This window comes from Sorex araneus, chromosome 5 (assembly GCF_027595985.1).
Source record: "Sorex araneus isolate mSorAra2 chromosome 5, mSorAra2.pri, whole genome shotgun sequence".
NCBI classification, from domain to species: Eukaryota; Metazoa; Chordata; class Mammalia; order Eulipotyphla; family Soricidae; genus Sorex; species Sorex araneus.
The window spans coordinates 90779063-90799271 of NC_073306.1; the positions used below are offsets into that span (position 1 = coordinate 90779063).

Consider the following 20209-nt stretch of genomic DNA (forward strand, 5'->3'; position numbering starts at 1 on the left):
TCCTCAAATAGTATATGTTATTACACTTTTGTTGTGAAAACTTTGTCCTGTTATAGTGGATGGGAATTTCAGTCTCATCTTCTTTGTGAACTTTTAATGCTTTCTAGTTATTTAGTCTGCTATTAATTGGTGTAACTTCAATCTGATGACAAGTATGGGTTTTCTTTTATTTAGACAACTAATACTTGATGGTCAGTGGGATGAAGTTCTTCAGTTCATTCAACCTTTAGAATGTATGGAAAAATTTGACAAAAAAAGGTAAGATTTGCATAATCTGTTTTTTTTTTGTTTTTTTTTTGGCTTTTTGGGTCATACCCGGCGATGCACAGGGGTTATTCCTGGCTCTGCACTCAAAAATTACCCCTGGCAGCGCTCAGGGGACCATATGGGATGCTGGGAATAGAACCCTGGTCGGCCGCATGCAAGGCGAATGCCCTCCCCGCTGTGCTATTGCTCCAGTCCCCAGATTTGCATAATCTGAAGTTGAAGTGTTTCTCATTGGTAGAAGCTTAGCAAAACCGTGAATAAAAAAATTAAAATGAGACAGATTTCCTTGCCAAATAAAAAAAAAATCAAGTGGGAGCACTTCTAAAGGTGGTTGCATGAAGTTGAAAATATTGTATGCAGATCAGCTTAGTCATCGACGATGTCTACATAAAAGTCACAAGGGGGCTCAGGATTTATCTTAAGGGGTAGCACACATACCTTGCATGTGTGAGGTCCTAGGTTAGGGCCCTGGCACTGCTTACATCCTGGGTGGATCCCCTAATTCCATCATAATCCCTACCAACACCACCACAAATGTCATAAAAGTCATTGTTTGAGTGTTGTTTCTTCATATTGTTTTGAAGAGACATAGGAACATATTTTTCTTGAATTTTATTTCATATTTTTTACAAATATTTAGGAGAGATATTGATGGGCTATATTTCTGTTTTTTGTGGGGTCTGCAGGGGCACACCAGGCAGTGCCTGCAGTGCCTGGCTTCCTTATCAAGACATATATTCAGCCCTTTGAGTTACCTCACACATTTGCTGTTTAATTTTCAGATTCTTAAGGAATTCCATATAGTTTTCCATATTGATTTGGCCAATTTAGATTTTTTTTTTCACCCCCGCCCCGCCAATTTAGATTTCTAGCAACATTTTGTTAGGAAAAACCCAACATTCCATCTCCATCTCTTTGGCTTGAGTTGTGTTGGGCTGGTAGAAAAGGAAAACAAAACTTCTGATGAAGTGGCCTTTTCCCAGCACCCTTATCAGTACATATTTTCATCCTTTTTTGACAATAGGCCATTACCTCAGGTATGAAGTGCTTGTTTACTGTGGTTTATTTTTTTCTTTTCTTTTTTTCTTCCCCCATTTTTATTGAGGTGCCATGATTTACAATACTGTTAACGATAGTTTCACACATACATTGCTCTAGTATCACACCCACTCCTGGAGGGCCTGCTTTCCCCCACTAATGTCCTGAGGACTTCTCCCAACTACTCTTTTCCCCGCCAGGTAAGCTCAGTTCTATAGTTTAGAGGTGGTATCAGTGTGAGAACTTATTACTACATGCCCCTGCCCCCAAGGTGCCCATAACACTCCTCACTGTCTCAACATCTCATCTGTTTTACTCCCCCAACTTTAGGTGATTGATTTTTTATTCCAGTGCCCAGAGTTTGCTTGTTGTGGTCTTAACATGCATTTCCTTAATAATAAGTGAAATTGGTCACTTTTCCATGCAACTGTTAGCCATCTATGTGTCTTTTTTTTTTTTTTTTGAGGCTCTCATGCACTGCTCAGGGGATCTGGGATCCTCTCTTGGAAGTAGGTAGATAGCTGGGCTGGGTAGGATCATAGCTCTGAGTTCTTGGAGGCCGTCAGGGATATACCCAGTGGTGTTTGGAATTATCCTTACCTCCTTACCTTACTAAACCTGGTGGTATGTGGTGCCAAAACATGCCAAGCCTACACTCCTGATCTCTAACTCTCTCCCCATCTGCCATTGGAGAATAATCTATTCATGTCTTTTTTTTTTCTTCTTTTTCTTTATTTTTCTTTTTTTTTGTTTTTTTTTTCTTTTTTGTCTTTTTTTGTTCTTTTTTTTTTTAATCTATTCATGTCTTCACTTAAAAATATATATAGTTATTTGGGGCTAAAGGGATTATACAGCAGGTAAGGCACTTCCTTTCAGACAGCCAATTTAGGTTATCCTGATACCACATATGGTTCCTGGAACATCACTGGGCATAGTCCTTGAACCCAGAGTTAGGAGTCAGCCTGGAGCACACTGCGTGTCACCCAAGAACCAAAACAAAAACAAACTAAAATAAATAAAAATAGTTTGTTGTTTTCTTTTCTTTTTTTTTTTTTTGGTTTTTGGGTCACACCCGGCGATGCACAGGGGTTACTCCTGGCTCTTGACTCAGGAATTACCCCTGGTGGTGCTCAGGGGACCCTATGGGATGCTGGGATTAGAACCCGGGTCGGCCGCGTGCAAGGCAAACGCCCTACCCGCTGTGCTATCGCTCCAGCCCAGTTTGTTGTTTTCTTAAAGTTGAGTTGTATGACTTTTTATTTAGGTGTGTGCATAAATTATCATATGAATATTAATCCCTTGGTGATAATATAATTTAAAATATCTTTTCTCAGTAAATTGCATTTTTGTTTTTGAGGTGGTTTATTTCTCTATACAAAGCTTTTTAGTTTAATGTTTATTTATTTGACGTCCATTTATTTTTGCTTTTGTTTTTTCTTGCTGAGTTCCCAAAGAGATCTCTGTAGATGGTGTAGGTGAGTGAATCAGATAAATTTTATTCCATGTATTGACTCTCTATAGAGGCGGAGATTCTGCTATTTTGAACATATCTTTGCTACTACAGCAGTAGTTTAAAGGATGACTGAAGCTTCATCATTTATTTCTTGTATCCCTCAAAAGCATTTATTTTCAAAGTGCTTAAGGCATTAGGTTTTTTTTTTTTTTAGTGTAGGAGTACTACTGTTTATTCAGCCACTAATTAAGCTGATTGAAGCAGGCATGAACTCTGCATTACTTATTTTTTTTTAATTTTTGGGTCACACCCGGCAATTGACAGGGGTTACTTCTGGCTCTGCACTCAGGAATTATTCCTGGCAGTGCTCAGGGGGCCATATGAAATGCTGGGAATCGAACCCGGGTTGGCCGCATGCAGGGCAAGCACCCTACCTGCTGTGCTATCACTCCAGCCCCCCTTTGTTTAAATAAAAAAAATTTAAATTTTATTTTTATAGAGTTGTTCACAGTAATTGTTTACATTTTAGGCTGGAGTGATAGTACACATCTGCCACCTCTTGAGTCACATTTCTAGCCTCTAAAAGGTTACTTCTTAAAAATGTATTCATTTATATGTGCATTTTAAGTATCCTCTTTTCCTCCTCTCTATGGCTGTGATTGCAGTGACCAGGGCTTGTGCTAGCCTTGCACATGAGCACTACCATGTGTGGCCCAATATCCAACATGTCTTGCTTGGTTGTGTGCTTGATGGGCCACATATCTGGTTGCAGTGTTCAGAGACTTGGCTGTGGTGCTCCCTAGGAGTCACACACTTCTGTGGTGCTTGATCACCTGCTTTCTGGGGATCACATTCATTTAGTGCACACATTCATGTGCATGTTCTAGTAGTGCTCCTGGGGGTCTTCTGGGGCCATGCTTTTGATCACAGTACTCGCACAACTTAGATTATGTTGCTTCCAGGTGATCACCCATTTGAGTTGTGGTTCTTGCACAGGACTGGCTGTGCACAGACATCACATATTTTGTTCTTGTGTCAGAGGTTCCAGATACTACAGTTGCCCAAACCACATTCTGTGCAAGTAGGCTGCACTGAGGGTTTAACTCGTGGTCTTGGTTTTGCAAGGCAGGGATTATTTTGTTTTTGGAACACAGCAGTGTTCTGGGTTACTCCCATCTCACTGCATCCATCCCCTGTGATGCTTAGGGGACCATGCAGTGCTGGGAATTAAATTGGGGCTCCACATGCAGAATACGGGTTTCATCCTTTTGAACCATTTCCCTGGCTCTTAGGTGATTTAGTCACTGAGCCTTCCCAGGGGGCCTGAAAAAGTAATTTTTCAAAAAACTAACCTAAGAAATCCCAGCCTATTTACCTGATGGAATTTGAATTTTATTTATAGTCACTTGTTTTTGTAATGATTTTAATGTTTCATTATTTATATTTTGCAGGTTTCGCTATATCATCTTGAAGCAGAAATTTTTGGAAGCTTTATGTGTTAACAATGCAATGTCAGCAGAAGATGAGCCCCAGCATGTAAGATTTTTATTCCTGAAGGTTTGCGCCATAGTATTGTTTCTGTCATGTTTTATTCATTAAAAGAATAGATGAATATCATGAGTTTTCAAAGTCTTTATGAGCTGGGATGTAATGATTTTAGTTTAGTGCTTCTAAAGTTGTTTTATAGTTTATAAGTGATATACAGATGATGTACACTGGTCAGCTTGGGAGAATATACTCCTCTCTCATTCAGGTGACTTAGAGGCCAGAGAGTAGCTCCAAGAATGGCTCCTGACACAGAGTCACTGCAGGTGTGACTTAAAACCCCCACTGTGCCCCTCCCCCATCCCAGAGGTTTTAGTTTGTATGAAAATTTAATGGTATGGGACTGGAGAGATAGTATATCAGGTAGGTTGCTTACCTTGCACCTGAGCACCACCACATGTGGCCCCCAGAAATAAAAATGTTAATGGTATTAAATTATTTTGGGGATGGGGCCTAGAGAGATTGTATACTGGGCAAGGTACTTGCCTTGCACATTGCCGACCTGAGTTTGATCACTGGCAGCCAATATAGTCGGTCCCTCAAGTACCTCCAGGAGTAATTCCTGAGCGCAGAGCCAGGAGTAACTCCCAAGCATTAGAGAGTATGAAAAAAAAACTTGATTGGTTTATGTGTGGGGAGGGGGGTCCTGTCTCTCTGTCTGTATCTCTTTGGTGCTTGGAATCAATTAAACTCAGTGTTCATCTATGCAAACCATGTACTCTACTGAGCTACATTCCCAACCCACTAGAAAGTTACTTTGAAAGTTTTACTTTTTTTTTTTTTTTTAAGTTTTTGGGTCACACCCAGTGGTGCTGATGAGTTGCTCCTTCTCTGTACTTGGGAGACCATGTGGTATTGGGAATAAAACCCTGGACTCCTGTTTTCAGAGCAGTGCTCCATAGTCCCTACTTTAAAGTGTTTTTGTTTTGGGGCTGGAGCAATAGTACAGCACTCCATATGTGCCAGGTAGCAAACCAGGAGTGATCCTGGGCACAGAGTCAGCAGTCGGCCCTGAGCATTGCTGAGTATGGCCCAAAACAAAAAAAAAATTTTTTTTTTTTTGTGGGGGATATTTGGATCACACCCACTGGTACTCAGTGCTTACTTCTGGTTCTGTGCTCAAGGATCACGCCTGGCAGGCTCAGGGGACCATATGGAGTGCCAGGGATTTGAACCCGGTTTCAGTGTGTGACACGCAAGAACTCTCTCTCCAGCCCTGTACTCTTAAAATTTTAATATTAGTTGTTTTTTTTTTTCTTTTTGGGTCATACCTGGTGATGCACAGGAGTTACTCCTGGCTCATGTACTCAGGAATTACTCCCAGTGGTGCTCGGGGGACCATATGGGATGCTGGGAATCGAACCCGGGTCGGCCGCATGCAGGGCAAATGCCCTACCTGCTGTGCTATCACTCCAGCCCCTTAATATTAGTTTTTAATATTAGTTTTGTCACATTCAAACCAAGGAAATGTTTATTGTCAGTAAATGTTCTTTGAAGTTAAGAAAAGAATATTTCCTTGATGACCTTCATGTGTGAGGAGAAATGTTTGCTAGAGAATAATTTTCAATAGTGGAAAGAGGACTGGACAGATAGAGGACTGGAGAGATAGTATAGAGGTTTCGGTACTTGCCTTGCATTCATTTCACACTGGTTTGATATCCTAGCCCTGAGTATGATTTCCTCAGCACAGAGCCAGGAGTAACCCCCAGCACTGCTAGGTGTGGTTCCGAGGTCAAAAAGCAAACAATTATTGGCTCCAGAGTGATGGTGCAGCAAGTAGAGCACTTGCCTTGTATCGTATATGGCCCCCTGAGCACTACCAGGTATAATGCCTAAGTGCAGAACGCCTGAAGTAATCCTTGAGCATTGCTGGATGTGGCCTAACTCCCCCTGCCCTCCCCTCCAAGAAAGACCAATTATTATCATCATGCATTTGAAAAATTAAGTTTGAATCAGCCATTTATTTTGTTCTCATTTGGTGCTATATCCTGTCTGCTCAGGAAGTCCTACAAAAGCAGAGCTTCCAGGTTTTTGGTGGTGGTGCCGAGTAAATGTGGTGCCAGAGATCAAACCTGGGAATGGAATCTGGGCCTGCATGCAGTGCATCTGTATCTGCTCTTTGAGCTATCTTCCCAGTCATCTAATTATTTTTGTTTGGAGCCATGCCCAGCAATTCTGGGGCTACTCCTGGCTCTGCTTGAGATGGCTTGGGGGAACCATGTAGTGTCAGAGATTGAATTTGGACCTCCTGGTGTTTAGTAAAGAATATTCTCAGCCTTTTGAGCAGTCTCTTGGGCCTTTAATTTTTGTGGTGTGTTTATGGTGTCAGGGATCAATCTAAAATCTCACCCATAGCAGGCATGTGCTCTGCCTTTGAGCCATACTTAGTTCTAGAACACTAGTTCTAGAACACTTACTTACATATTTGTTTATTTTTGGGCTACACCTAGCAGTGTTCAGGGCTTATTCCTGTTCTGTGTTCAAGGATTACACCTGATGGGGCTCGGGATCCGACCTAGGTCAGCTGCATTTAAGGCAGGCACCCTACACTCTGTACTATTTTTCCGTCCCCAAGAACACATTTTTAGGAGGGGAAGTGTTCTTGAGCCACTCCCAGCATTGTTCCAGGGACCAAGTCATGCCTAGGATTGAACCTAGAGCTCTTACATGCTAATTATATACTCTACTTCTTTGAAATCTTTCTCTGGCCCTAAATATTTTTGTTTGCTTTTGGTTTTTGGGCCACACTGGGTAGTGCTTAGGGCTTACTCTAGGCTCTGTGCTCAAGTATCACTCCTGATGGGATTGGGGGACGATATGGGGTTCCCAGGATCAAACCTGGGTCAGATGCATGCAAAGCAAGTGTCTTACCCTCTGTACTATCTTTCTGGTCTCGAGAATGTTTATATATATATATATATATAAAAATTAATGAATGTGCTAATTAAGTTATTGAATCTTTTTGTTTTAATGAGACCATTTTGGCTTCTAATTTGAAAGTTGTCACATGATCAATACATTTTCTTGGTTCTAGAGTTTAATTTTTTCACAATTAGTTTGTAATAGTTTGTCAAGTATTCTTTAAGTAAAATACTAATAGTTTTCATTTGTCACAGCATTTCTCTATCTTGATTGCATGTTTTTCTTACAGCTGGAATTTACCATGCAGGAGGCTGTGCAATGTTTACATGCCCTGGAAGAGTACTGTCCTTCGAAAGATGATTATAGCAAGCTCTGTTTGCTTTTGACTTTGCCTCGTCTGACCAATCATGCTGAGTTTAAGGACTGGAATCCCAGCACGGCACGAGTCCACTGTTTTGAGGAGGCTTGTGTTATGGTTGCAGAATTCATTCCTGCTGATAGAAAGCTAAGTGAGGCTGGTTTTAAAGCAAGTAATAATCGTTTATTTCAGCTTGTAATGAAGGGCCTGCTCTATGAATGTTGTGTAGAATTTTGTCAGAGTAAAGCGACAGGAGAAGAAATTACAGAAAGTGAAGTGCTTCTCGGCATTGATCTCTTATGTGGGAATGGTTGTGATGATTTGGATCTGAGCTTATTGTCGTGGCTTCAGAATCTACCATCTTCTGTCTTCTCTTGTGCTTTTGAACAAAAAATGCTAAATATTCATGTTGACAAACTTCTGAAGCCCACAAAAGCTGCATATGCTGATCTGTTGACTCCTCTTATCAGCAAACTTTCTCCCTATCCATCCTCTCCAATGAGAAGGCCTCAGTCAGCTGACGCCTATATGACCCGCTCTCTGAATCCCGCTTTAGATGGCCTCACCTGTGGACTCACCAGTCACGATAAGAGAATCTCAGACCTTGGAAACAAAACCTCTCCAATGTCACATTCATTTGCTAATTTTCACTATCCTGGTGTACAGAACCTCAGTAGGAGTCTCATGCTTGAGAATACAGAATGCCACAGTATTTATGAAGAATCCCCTGAACGGTAAGTATTTGCTCACAAATACTTACGAAACGATAGTGCCATAATCTTAAGCTATTTATTAAGATAATTTTTTTCTTAATGTTTTAGACTCTATAGTTGGAAAAGTTAATCCTTCAAGCTTTACAGAGATTTTTAAATATTAAAAAAATAGGTAACATAGGTTTATAATATATAGGTTTAAGCATTATAAACCAGCATCTGACCGCATTATATTCACTACCAAAAGTATAGTTTCAATCCTTCACCTTGCAATTGACTCCCTTTATTATTATTATTTTTTTATATTTGGGTTTTTTGAGGCCATATTCAGCTGTGTTTAGGGTTTACTGTTGGCCATGCTTGTTAGACCATATGTGGTACTGAGATTCTAATGGGGTCAGCTACATACAAGGCAGGTACCTGTACTATTGCTTTAGCACCCTCCTTTACTTGATTTATCTATTTTATATCACTATATAGTTCTTATTGTCTGAGGTTTTTTTTGTTTTGTTTTGTTATGTTTTTTATTGAATCACCGTGAGAACAGTTACAAAGTTTTCCAGTCTAAGTCTTGGTCATACAATGATCAAACACCCATCCCCTCACCAGTGCACACCCTCCACCACCAGGAACCCCAGTATACATCCCATCCCACTCCTCCCCCCCACCTATGTGGCAGATGATTTCCACCTTACTTTCTCTCTGCTTTGATGACATTCAGTATTTCGACAAAAGACCCACCATTACTATTTGGAATTTTCTCCAACATTCAGACCTACCAAAAAGGCATCATTAGATAATTTGTCTTCTATTGCTGATATGAAGAGCATTTTGGATTTCTGATATTTTAGTAATAAGTCTGTAGGGATTTCTGCCAAAAGCCGCTGGGTTCTGAGATTGTTTTGTGTGCCTCTGGGATCATGCCGTTCAGGAGCCAGGAGCCATTCATGGGCGGCAACTCGGGGTTCGTAGGGGAGGGGAGAGGGGCCAGTTCCACCCCCCATCACGTGAGGCTCCGAGTGTCACATCACAAAAATATGGAACGCTTCACGAATTTGCATTGTGAAGGGGCCATGCTAATCTTCTTTATATCCTTCCAATTTTAGTATATGTGCTGCTGAAGTGAGGACCCGAGTTTATTTTTGTATGTGTATTTTTTGGCTTTTTTTTCCCCACATAGGAATGAAATCATATATACTTTTTTGTTTTTGACTAAACTCAAAAACAAAGAGCATTATTTAGCATAATATTCTCAAAATTCAACACTGTTGTTCCAAATGTCAACATTTTATATTTATTTTATTTTGTTACCTTAACTCAGGGGAAAAAAGTTTCAGGAGGAGGCAAACAGTGAAGTAAATAAAGAGCTGATTACTGTTCTACTGTGTCTGTATACCCCATCTTTATCCAGTCATGCATTGTTGGATATTTAGGTTACCTAAGGCTTCTGACTCATCTACTTCGAGTAATGCTGTGATGGGGATCCAGGAATAGCTCAGTGGCAGAAGGCACCTATCTTGCAGGTGTGAGGTTGCGGGTTCAGTCTTTGGTGCTGTCCACATGCACTGTGTGTCCTGGCATCTCTCCTGTTTGAGATTCCTGATGCCACAACAGAGCATGCAATCTCTGACACGCTGTCGCTAGTGTGTGATAGCACCACAGTTAACGTTTCCAACCCTGGCAAGTGCTGCAGTGAAGATGTGCAGAGGGTGTGTGAGCACTACAACCAGAATGTGCATCAATAGCACAACTAAATGAGCTTGAGCCTTAGGAGACATGTGTAAGCACTGCAACTAAAGTGTGCAACCCAAGACCCAGTGTGCAGGCACTGCTCCCTGTTGTCACCCCGTAATAAGGCAAAGGGAAGAAGGGAGGATGCTGCAGTGAACATGAGTGGCATATATCTCTTTGAGTCAGTGTTTGCTATTTTTGTGCGGTGCCAGGAATCAAACACAGGGCATCACACATATCACACATGCAAGGCAAATAAGTGGTCTCCTGACTGAGCTATGTCCCAAACCTATTATGAGTCTTTTTTATGGGAGGAAGCCAAAGGTAGCGGGGGTGCACACCTGACTGCTTAGGGCTTATTCCTGGTTCTGTGCTCAGGGCTCACTCTTGGTGGGGCTCAGGACATCATATATGGTGCTAGGAATTGAACCCAGATTGGCTGCATGCAAGACAAATGCCCTACTCTGCAGCGATGCAGCACTGCTTAGACCCAGTGATGTGGGGGCCACCCAGCAGTGCTCAAGGGCCATCAGGGCAGCACTCGGTGATGGTCAGGGGTTTTCAGGCCTACTAGTGGCAGTACTGCAGTGGGACACACAGTGCCAGAGATTGAACTCAAGACCCTGCACATGAAAGACACACGCTTTGAACTCCTGAGCCATCTCTCTGGACTCGCCACATCTTTAAAAAAATTTTTTTGAGGGTGGAACGCTTTATAACCCTGCCTCCTGCCCCCACATACTTTTTTTTTCTACACTTACTGGTGCTTTTGGGACTCTGTACTACAGGGTTCTAACCCAGGGCTCCTGCATGCAATGCAGCCACTCCAGCCTGTTAGGCTATCTCCCTGGCCCTATCATGGACTTTTGACAGTTATATAATATGTCTTAGAGACCTAATTTTACTTTGAAAAATTAAGGTATTGAGTTTGTTGGCTTGTATATTAAATTTCCCAAGTTTGGGAAGTTTCCAACATTTGTTTATTAATTTAGTTACTCATCATACCCAGTGGTGCTCAGGGGTTACTCCTGGCTCTGCACTCTGCACTCTGTGCTCAGGGACCATATGGAATGCTGGGGATTGAACCTGGGTTGGCCACATGCAAGGCAAGCGCTTTACCCACTGTACTATCTCTCTGGCTCCTCAGCAATTATTTATTTGAATAATACCTCTGCTTCCCTTCTCTCTTCTTTCTAGTATATCTATTAATTTTCTGGTGGCACATTTAATAAAGTACAACAATTCCTATAGGATTTTTTCACTTCTTTAAAATCTTAGTCCTCTTTCTTCTTTCATTTGAATAACTTTCCAAATTTTTGTGGCCAACCTTGTTGTATTTGTCTTTTCCAGATACATAATCTGTTCTGTTTCAGTGCTGTCTTCTATATATCTTATTTATTGAATTCTCCACTCCTTTTTGACCCAACTAACCCACTAATGGGTACACAGATGCATTGATTTCTCAGGTGCTCCAATGTGTTGTACAAGGTGCTTTGTTCACTTACAGGTGTCCAATTAATTGGAAATTGAAAGGAAGAGAAAAAAATTACACTTCCATGATGCTGATTTTATATTTTTATATCTGTGTCATTTTGTTGGTTGTCAACTCAATACCTGTGCATTGAAGACATTTTCTCATGTATAGAAGAGTATCACTGTCATACCATTGCTCATCGATTTGCTTGAGTGGGCACCAGTAACATCTCCATTGTGAGACTTGTTACTGTTTTTGGCATATCGAATATGCCACGAGTAGCTTGCTGGGCTCCACCGTACAGGCGAGATACTCTCGGTAGCTTCCCAGGCTCTCTGAGAGGGATGGAGGAATCAAACCTGGGTTGGCCGCAAGGCAAATGACGTACCCGCTGTGCTATGAGAATTAAAATGCTAGAGAACCCCACAGTTAGATAACCAGTATTTTTTTCTTTTCTATTTTGGGGTCACACCAATGGTGCCTAGAACTACGACTAGCTCTGTGCTTAGGAATCACTACTAGTGGAGGTTGGGGGACTATCTAGGGTGCTGGGAATTGAATGTGGGTTGGTCATATACCCTACTTGCTGTACTATTTCTCCTGTGCATCACCAGTATTTTTTTATGAATTTTTTTAAAATTGGAAATGCACACAGTATATATTTTTATAATATTTACTAGAAGAATTATAAATATTTCCCTATGTTCTTAAACATCTATTGAGGCCAGAGATTAATGATGTGAATTTGAATTGAATTGTATGACTTTATCATCATTAAAAATTTTACCTAATTTGTTATTTTAGAAATTATACATGTTGGGGCTGGAGCGATAGTACAGCGGGTAGGGTTGTACTATTGTAAGTCAGATGTTAAGGCCACCACTCAAGTTTTTCCTTCAAATCGGGCCTGAAATAGTAGTTTCCTATTTAGCAATTCCTTACTTCAAGGGTTAAAAAACTTCTGTCTCACTTTTCTAAGGATATTGTATGGCTGATTTTCTATACGTAGAATTGATAATATGAAATATTACTATTGACTTTGTGTTATCTTGAGCCCCATGAGTGGATGAGGCCAAAAAAAAAAAGAGGAAAGGGGAATTCTAGAGTCAGTCAAGGAAGAAGCATTTATAATGTCTTGGGTGATTTCTTAAACATCATATTGCTGCTATCTTTCATGCTTGAAGGGTAGGGATCATAGGCAGTGATGAGAAAGAATAAGCATAATTTAGTAACATCTAACTAATTCACAAATGAATAGAATCCTGAGTATGTGAAGCCATCTTAAGCTTTTCTTGGACTTTTCAATCCCTTTGAACCAAGCTCTGATGTTTTCATAGCACGTAAGATGACAGTAGTTTTTTTGTAGTATGGTGAATGGCATGTTCAGATTTGCATGCTATTGACTTTGGCAGGGATCAGGCCACACCTATTGGTGCTCAGGGGTTTGTCCTGGCTCTTTGCTCAGCTGTGGTCTCTAGCCTGCTTGAGGGATGTTAGGCAGTGCTGGGGATAAACTAGAGTCAGCTACATGCAAGACAAGTGCCTTACCTTCTGTACTGTCTCTCTGACCCACGTACTTTTGCCATTAATGAAAAAAGATTGGTCCTGGTGAATATCTTGGTGGCTATAAGAGCCTGCCTTGCAAGTGTGAGGCCTAGTGCTACTCAAATGTGCTGAATGTAGTACCAGTGTGTCTTGGATCTCTGATCTCTAATCTCCAGTAAGCACCAGAGACAGAACGTGCATGAGCACCACAGCTAAAAGAGTATAGGCCTTGGAGACCTGGTGTATGAGCACTGCAACTCCAGTGTGTGATCCCTAGCCAGTATCAAGGCCAAGTGAGTACGAATACTGCAACTGTATTTATGACCCAGGGTGGGTGGGGGAGATGCTAAAATTTTCAACCAAATCTGACTCTTCCTGAGCTGGTGTGAAGAATGTCATAGACACTGAGGAATGCCTAGATAAAGATGGGAAGTAGAGTGTAAGTTATTAGACATGAAATAGGCAAAAAGGTAAAATGTGACATGTGATAATGTTGGTAAGACCAGTGTTATTAGCTGAGCGGTAGTGAGCATTCGTCATGTTTCTGATATTGGCAGAATCAGAGGCAGAGCAGTGAGGAATGATGAATAGGATGTGGTTGATGGATTAGATTTGGTTTTGAACAATAGCTTTGCCAATTACTGTGTCACCTGCACAGCTATATGACCTAGGGAGTTACTTAATCTCTCTGAGTTCCCATTACTCCCTCTCACTTAGCAAGTCAAGGGTGCTGCCTGGCTAAGTGAGATAAAGTTCCTCTTAGAGTGACAAATATGTGATCAATACTTAATATAAATTTCTTCCTTTCAGAGCATATACTTTCATTAAGGATAATGTTTCAGAAGGGCTGCTAATAACATGTTTTGGCAGAGCTGCACTGCACTGTATCACTGTCACCCGTCCTGTTCATCGATTTACTTGAGTGGGCTCCAGTAACGTCTCCATTGTGAGACTTGTTACTGTGTTTGGCATATCGACTACGTCACGGGGAGCTTGCCAGGCTTTGCCATGAGGGTGGGATACTCTCAGTCGCTTGCCTGAGTCTCCGAGATGGATGGAGGAATCGAACCCGGGTTGGCTGTGTGCAAGGCAAATGCCTACCCACTGTGCTATAGCTCCAGTCCTGTGCTTTGGATTAAAATTTTAGTTGGAGGAGCCCTTTGAGCACCTTTTCTCTAAGCATGAGTCTGGTAGTTTGACCCTCAGCATGCCCCATGTGCCATGGTGCCATCTTGGCACTCTCATTTGGACTCCCCGACAGCACAGCAAAGTGTGGCGGTTCCAAAGCCCCACAGGCCAGTGTGTACAGGCATTGAAGCTGAAGTGTGTGCCACCCAGTGAGCTTCAGCTGAAGTGTGCAAGCACCGCAACCCAATGTAATGACCCCTGTGAGGATGTGTGCAAGGGTTAAAACCAGGTGTGTGCAACTCTTGGTCATTCTAGCAGCAGCAATAGAATGGAAGGAAGAGAGAAAACAGTAACATTTTGTTTGGAGAAAAGTTTACCCTTTTTTTGAGGGGCAGAGGGGGGAGATGCACAGCCTGTGGTGCTTGGAAGTTGCTTCTGGGATACTTGGGAGGCCTGGTGGTGCCAGAGTTTGAACCCAGGCTTCCTGCATGTGCCCAGCCCCTTGAGCTATTGCTGAAGTCTGTAAAATTCACCTTGTTTTAAAGGCATTTATAATATTGGGAAACTCAATATTGAAGATGCAGCATAAAGAGACTTCTACTTGTAGGTAGTACATTTTTGGAGCTAGAGTTGAAAAGTATTTGTGTCTAACTGCAAGTTGGGGATAAAATGGTGTTTCTCTTAGAGTGACAAATGATCAGTGCTTAATATAAATTTCATAGCTATAGTAAACAAGAAGTCCAGAAAGAAACCTAGAAAGAAAGGTGTGACATTTTGAGAATTACCTTTTCATTCAAATAAACACAAAAGAAAAATCCACTGAAATTCTATGTAATCTTGACTATTTCACGTAGTGGTCTCAAAATTAAATGGCAAAAACAAAATAAAATGAAAGTATTCTCTGTCTTGGACAAACATCGGATTGGTGTCTGAAAACATGGTTCAAGTTCAGTTTAATTTGGGCTGGAGCGATAGTGAAGCTGATAGGGCATTTGCCTTGCACTCGCTGACCCGAGTTTCATCTCTGCATCCCATACCGTCTCCTGACTCCTACAAGGAATGATCCCTGAGCGTAGAGCCAGGAGTAAGTCCTGAGCACCACCACTGGTTGTGGCTGCCAAACCAAAAAAATATCCAAAGAAGCTTAGTTTAATTTTATTAGCTATGCTGTTGTAGGACAGGCATTTTCTTTTAATGTTTTCTGTCTATGAAATGGGAGTTATAACCTATTTCACAGATTATTGTACAAGATAAATGAAATAGTGTGTATGAGTGCTGTTTAAATTGCAAAATTACATTTAATAGTTTTTAATGAGGTTTTTTTTTTTTTGGCTTTTTGCCTTACCCACTGTACTATCACTCTAGCCCCTAATGAAAGTCATCTTATTAGCTATATTAGTAACTCAAAATTTTTGTTTTGTGAACATACAGGCTTCAGATGGTCATTGGCATATTATTGCACAGTATAGGGTACCTCAAAAATGACTATTTAATTCTGCTTTCCTGAACCCTAGATTTGAGATTGATATTTTATTGCTATCTCTCTCACTCATGCTCTCTCTCCTTTTTGGTTTTGGAAGCACAACCCAGCTGTGCTCAGGGTTAGGTCTTCACACTGTACTCAGGGATCACTCCTGGTGGTACTCAGGGGACCATATAGGGTTCCTGGATCAAACCTGGGTCAGTCATGGGTACGATTCTACTTGGCTGCTGTCAGAGCAAACACTGTAGCCACTGTACTATCTTCCTAGCCCCTTAGCCCCTAGATTTGAGTGTTATGTACTTCTGCCTGGAGAGGCCATTGATAAGCCCTTGTTGTAATTAAACTCCATTAAAGCAGTGATCGCTTTACTTTTGTACTTACTCCTATGGTGTACCATAACGTCTAGAAATTTCTACTATTTTAGAAAAATATCACAAGAAATCTAACATATGATATCAAATTTACTAATTAATTTACATTAAAAATAAGTATTCCTTGAGTTTCTATGTTAAATGCAAATAGACAAAGGGAGGTGCTGGAGAGATAGTATAGGGGTTAAGGCACTTGCCTTGCATGCACTCGACCTCATTTTGATCCCTGGCACAAAGTTGGGATTAGGCCCCGAGCACGACCAGTGTTCAAAACAAAACACAAACAGAATAGACAGAAGGAAGCCTTTTAATAAAATGTCAGTAATTTTAAAATTTTGCTTAACTGGTTTTGGTTTGTTTTATTTTAAGCCATACCTGGTTGTGCTCAGGGCTTACTCCTGGCTCTGAACTTATGCAACACTTTTGGTAGGCTTTTAGGGGACCTTATGAGGTGCTGGGTGTTGAACCTGGGTTGATTGGGTGCAAAGCAAGTGCCTTACCTGCCGTACTATCTCTGCAGCCCTCAATTTTTATTTATTTATTTTTGCTCTTTGGGTCACACCTTCGATGCTCAGGGGTTACTCCTGGCTCTGCACTTAGGAATTACCCCTGGCAGTGCTTGGGGGACTATATGGGATGCTGGGAATCGAACCCTGGTTGGCCGCGTGCAAGGCAAACACCCTACCCGCTGTGCTATCGCTCCAGTCCCTGCGGCCCTCAAGTTTTGCTTAAGTAATTTAGAGGAAAAATTAATGTTTCAATAACAAAATCACTGGTTAAAAATTCATTAAGGGCCAGAGAGATAGTGCAGTGGGTAAGATGCTTGCCTTGCATATACCAAATCCAGGTTAGATTCCTGGCACTGCCACATATGGACCCCCAGCCCTGCTAAGGAGTGATCCTTGAAAGCAGAGCCAGGATTATGCCATGAACACTACTACCAGGTGTGCTCCAAAGAACAAACAAAATAAAATCCAGAATACAATTCATTAAGAGAATTTAGGTATTGAATTATCATACTTGTTACTCAGTTTACAGATGAAGCTGAGCCAAGAGAATATGAATGATTTTCCCAAGGACATACATCTTATTATAGGTGGAAATCTGTAGCTTTAAAAAAAATGGAATCATTGTGAATTACAGAGTTACTCATAATTGAGTTTCAGGTATACTATGTTCCTAGGACACCAGTTCCTTTCACCAGTGTCCACTTCCCTCCACCAATGTCCTCATTTCCCCCTTACCCCTACCTCCCAGCTTGCCTTCCCGGCAGAAACCTGTATCTTACTATCTTCTATAGATAGGACTACCTTCTTGCTTAATAATCTAGTGCTTTTCTGTTATAAACACATTGTAGCCTGCGGCATGCTTAAGAAAATTTATCTTAGCATCTACAAACACCTAGAGAAAATATTATTATTTTAAACTAAAGTACTTTAAACTGAAATACACTTCCTCATCCTCACGTCTTTATTTTTATTTTATTTTATTTTATTTTATTTTTTTGTGTGTCTTTTGGAAGGAGTGATACACCTGTTGAGACACAGCGGCCTATTAACAGTGAAACCCTGGGCCAGAGTTCAGTTGCAGAAAAAGAACCTGCAAATGGAGCACAAGATCCAGGACCAGCTAAGCAAGAAAAAAATGAGGTATATTTGCTGTATCTAGTGTCTTTCAGAGTTAGTTTCTTTGTAAGGAATAAATAGCATTGCTTGATAGGACTTAAAGAGTTTTGAAATTTGTGAGTAAGAGGAAGTAAAATTTATTAGTAGCTTTTTTTCTCCCGTCTTCCTAAATAATACAGATGTTTTATATGTAATTGTGTAATGTGTAAATTTTAAACAGACAAGTTTATTAATAATCTAAAACACTACAAATGATATTAATCTTACATGTTTTGGGTTCAAGTAATTCAACTCACATTTAATGTGAATAGCAATTTTTTTGAGTTATGTATTTTGTCTACTACTAATTTGATTTAATAAACAGAAAATTATGATACTTATAGAATAATTCTTTTATGTAAGCATTTGAGTTCCAGATACGTTTTCCTTTGGTGTTTTGAAAAAAATTTTATTAGAGGGTATAATTTTTTTCTTATATAGAGTTACATTTATAAAGAATTTCTTTCTTTTGGAGGTGGGAGATGGTGGCACACCTGACGGTGTTCAGGGCTTCTGGCTCTGTGCTCAGGGATAACTCTTGGTGGTGCTCAGGGAACCGTATGGGATGCAATTTTCTCTTCTCTCTCTCCCTCTCCTCTCTTCCTCTCCTCCCTCTTCCTCTTCTCTCCCCTCCCCTCCCTTCCACTCCCCTTTTTTCTTCTCTCTCCCTCCCTACCTCCCTTCATTTCTTTTTTTTTTGGGGGGGGGGCTGGGTTTGGAGCTACACCTAGCTGTGCTTGGGACTTAGAGGCTCTGTGATTAGGGATCTTCCTGGTGGGGCCCAGGGGACCATATTTGGTGCCAGGTTTTGGTCCTGGGTTGACTATGTGCCGGGCAAGTGCTGTACCCTAGAAGCCAATCTTCAACAAAATATTGGCAAGCCAAATTTCAAAGATGCAAGAGTGGTCCAAAAAAATAAATAACTAAAACACAGTCATACTAAAGAGATGGTACAAGGTTAAAGTGCTTGCTTTGCATCTCACCAACCCAGTTCAAGATCTCAGTTTAAATCCTTGAGACTGCATATGTACCCTGAGCACCTCCAAATGTCATTTTAAGCACAGAGCCAGTGGACTAAAGACCTTGAGATTAGACTAGAATATATAAAATACATTGAAGAAAGCATCAGCAGAACTCTAGGAAATTGACCTCAATAGTGTCTTGACACAGTGACCATAGAGGCAAAGACAACAAAAACAGAAACAAATATGGCCACATCAAATTAGAATCTTTGCACAACAAAAGAAACTCAGTCTGTAACACCGTACTGAATGGGAGAAAATTATTTGCACATAGTATACTAGTAAAGGGATAATATCCAAGATCTGTTTATAAAGCAACAAAAATATCCACTGACCCCATCTAAAAAATGGGGAGAGGAGGAGGAGATGGACAGATACTTTTCCAAAGTAGACATACAATGGCCAGGAGGCATAAAAAAATTCTCATCATTCATGATTAGGGAAATACAAATCAAAACAACATTGTGTTATGACCATATGCCATTATCAAAAAGTCTGGAAACTGGGTGAGAACCGTAGTCCAGTGGGGAGGGCATTTGCCTTGCATGTGCCAACCTGGGTTTGATGCCTAGCATCCTTTTTTTAAAAAAATATTTATTTATTTTTTAATTAGTGAATCACCGTGAGGGTACAGTTACAGATTTACACATTTTCGTGCTTGTGTTTCCCTCATACAATGTTCGAGAACCCATCCCTTCACCAGTGCCCATTCTCTACCACCAATGAACCCAGTATCCCTCCCACCCCCAAACCCATCCCCCCACCCCACCCTGCCTGTGTGGCAGGTACTCTCTCTCCTTTTGGGTGTTGTGGTTTGCACTATGGGTATTGAGTTGCCATCGTGTTCAGTCTCTAGTCTACTTTCAGCACGCATCTCCCTTCCCGCATGGGATCTCCAATCACATTTTACTTGATGTTTCCTTCTCTATCTGAGCTGCCTTTCCCCTCAGCATGTGAGGCCAGCTTCCAAGCCATGGAGCCAACGTCCTGGTACTTATTTCTACTATTCTGGGGTGTTAGTTTCCTACTGTGTTGTTTTATATTCCACAGATGAGCACAATCTTTCTATATCTCTCTCTCTCTTTTTCTGACTCATTTCACTTAGCATGATACTTTCCATGTTGATCTACTTATATGCAAAGTTCATGACTTCATCTTTCCTAACAGCTGCATGGTATTCCATTGTGTAGATATACCAGAGTTTCTTTAACCAGTCATCTGTTCTCGGGCACTCAGATTGTTTCCAGATTCTGGCTATTGTAAACAGTGCTGCGATGAACATGATGCCTAGCATCCTTTATGATTCCCTGAGCACCACTAGAAGTAATTTCTGAGTGCAAAACTAGGAGTAAGTCCTGAGCATTGCTGGTTGTCACCCAGAAAAGTCAAACCCCTCCTCCCCCAAGCCCCAAATCAATAAACAAAACAAAAAAAACAAAACCCATTACAGGGTTGTGGTGAGAAAGGAACTTTTATCCACTGTGTGTAGGAGTGTCGTCTGGTTCAGCCGCTAAAGAAAGTCATATGAGGGTCTCCAAGATATGGGAATAGAACT

General features: G+C 41.0%; 1 protein-coding gene and 1 pseudogene across 2 annotated transcripts in view; one reads left to right on the forward strand and one right to left on the reverse strand.

Moving 5' to 3' along the window:
* Window positions 1–20209, forward strand: part of WDR47 (WD repeat domain 47) — an 87133-nt gene that overhangs the window by 36954 nt on the left and 29970 nt on the right. The window contains exons 3-6 of one of the 2 annotated variants that reach the window (XM_004620044.2): window positions 175–258; window positions 4210–4315; window positions 7455–8257; window positions 17491–17617. In XM_004620044.2, the coding sequence (XP_004620101.1) occupies window positions 175–258; window positions 4210–4315; window positions 7455–8257; window positions 17491–17617 (1120 nt within the window). The remainder of the gene's footprint in view (window positions 1–174; window positions 259–4209; window positions 4316–7454; window positions 8258–17490; window positions 17618–20209) is intronic. The other variant, XM_004620045.2, reaches the window with a different exon arrangement.
* On the reverse strand, window positions 9268–9366 carry LOC129405284 (U6 spliceosomal RNA; annotated as a pseudogene).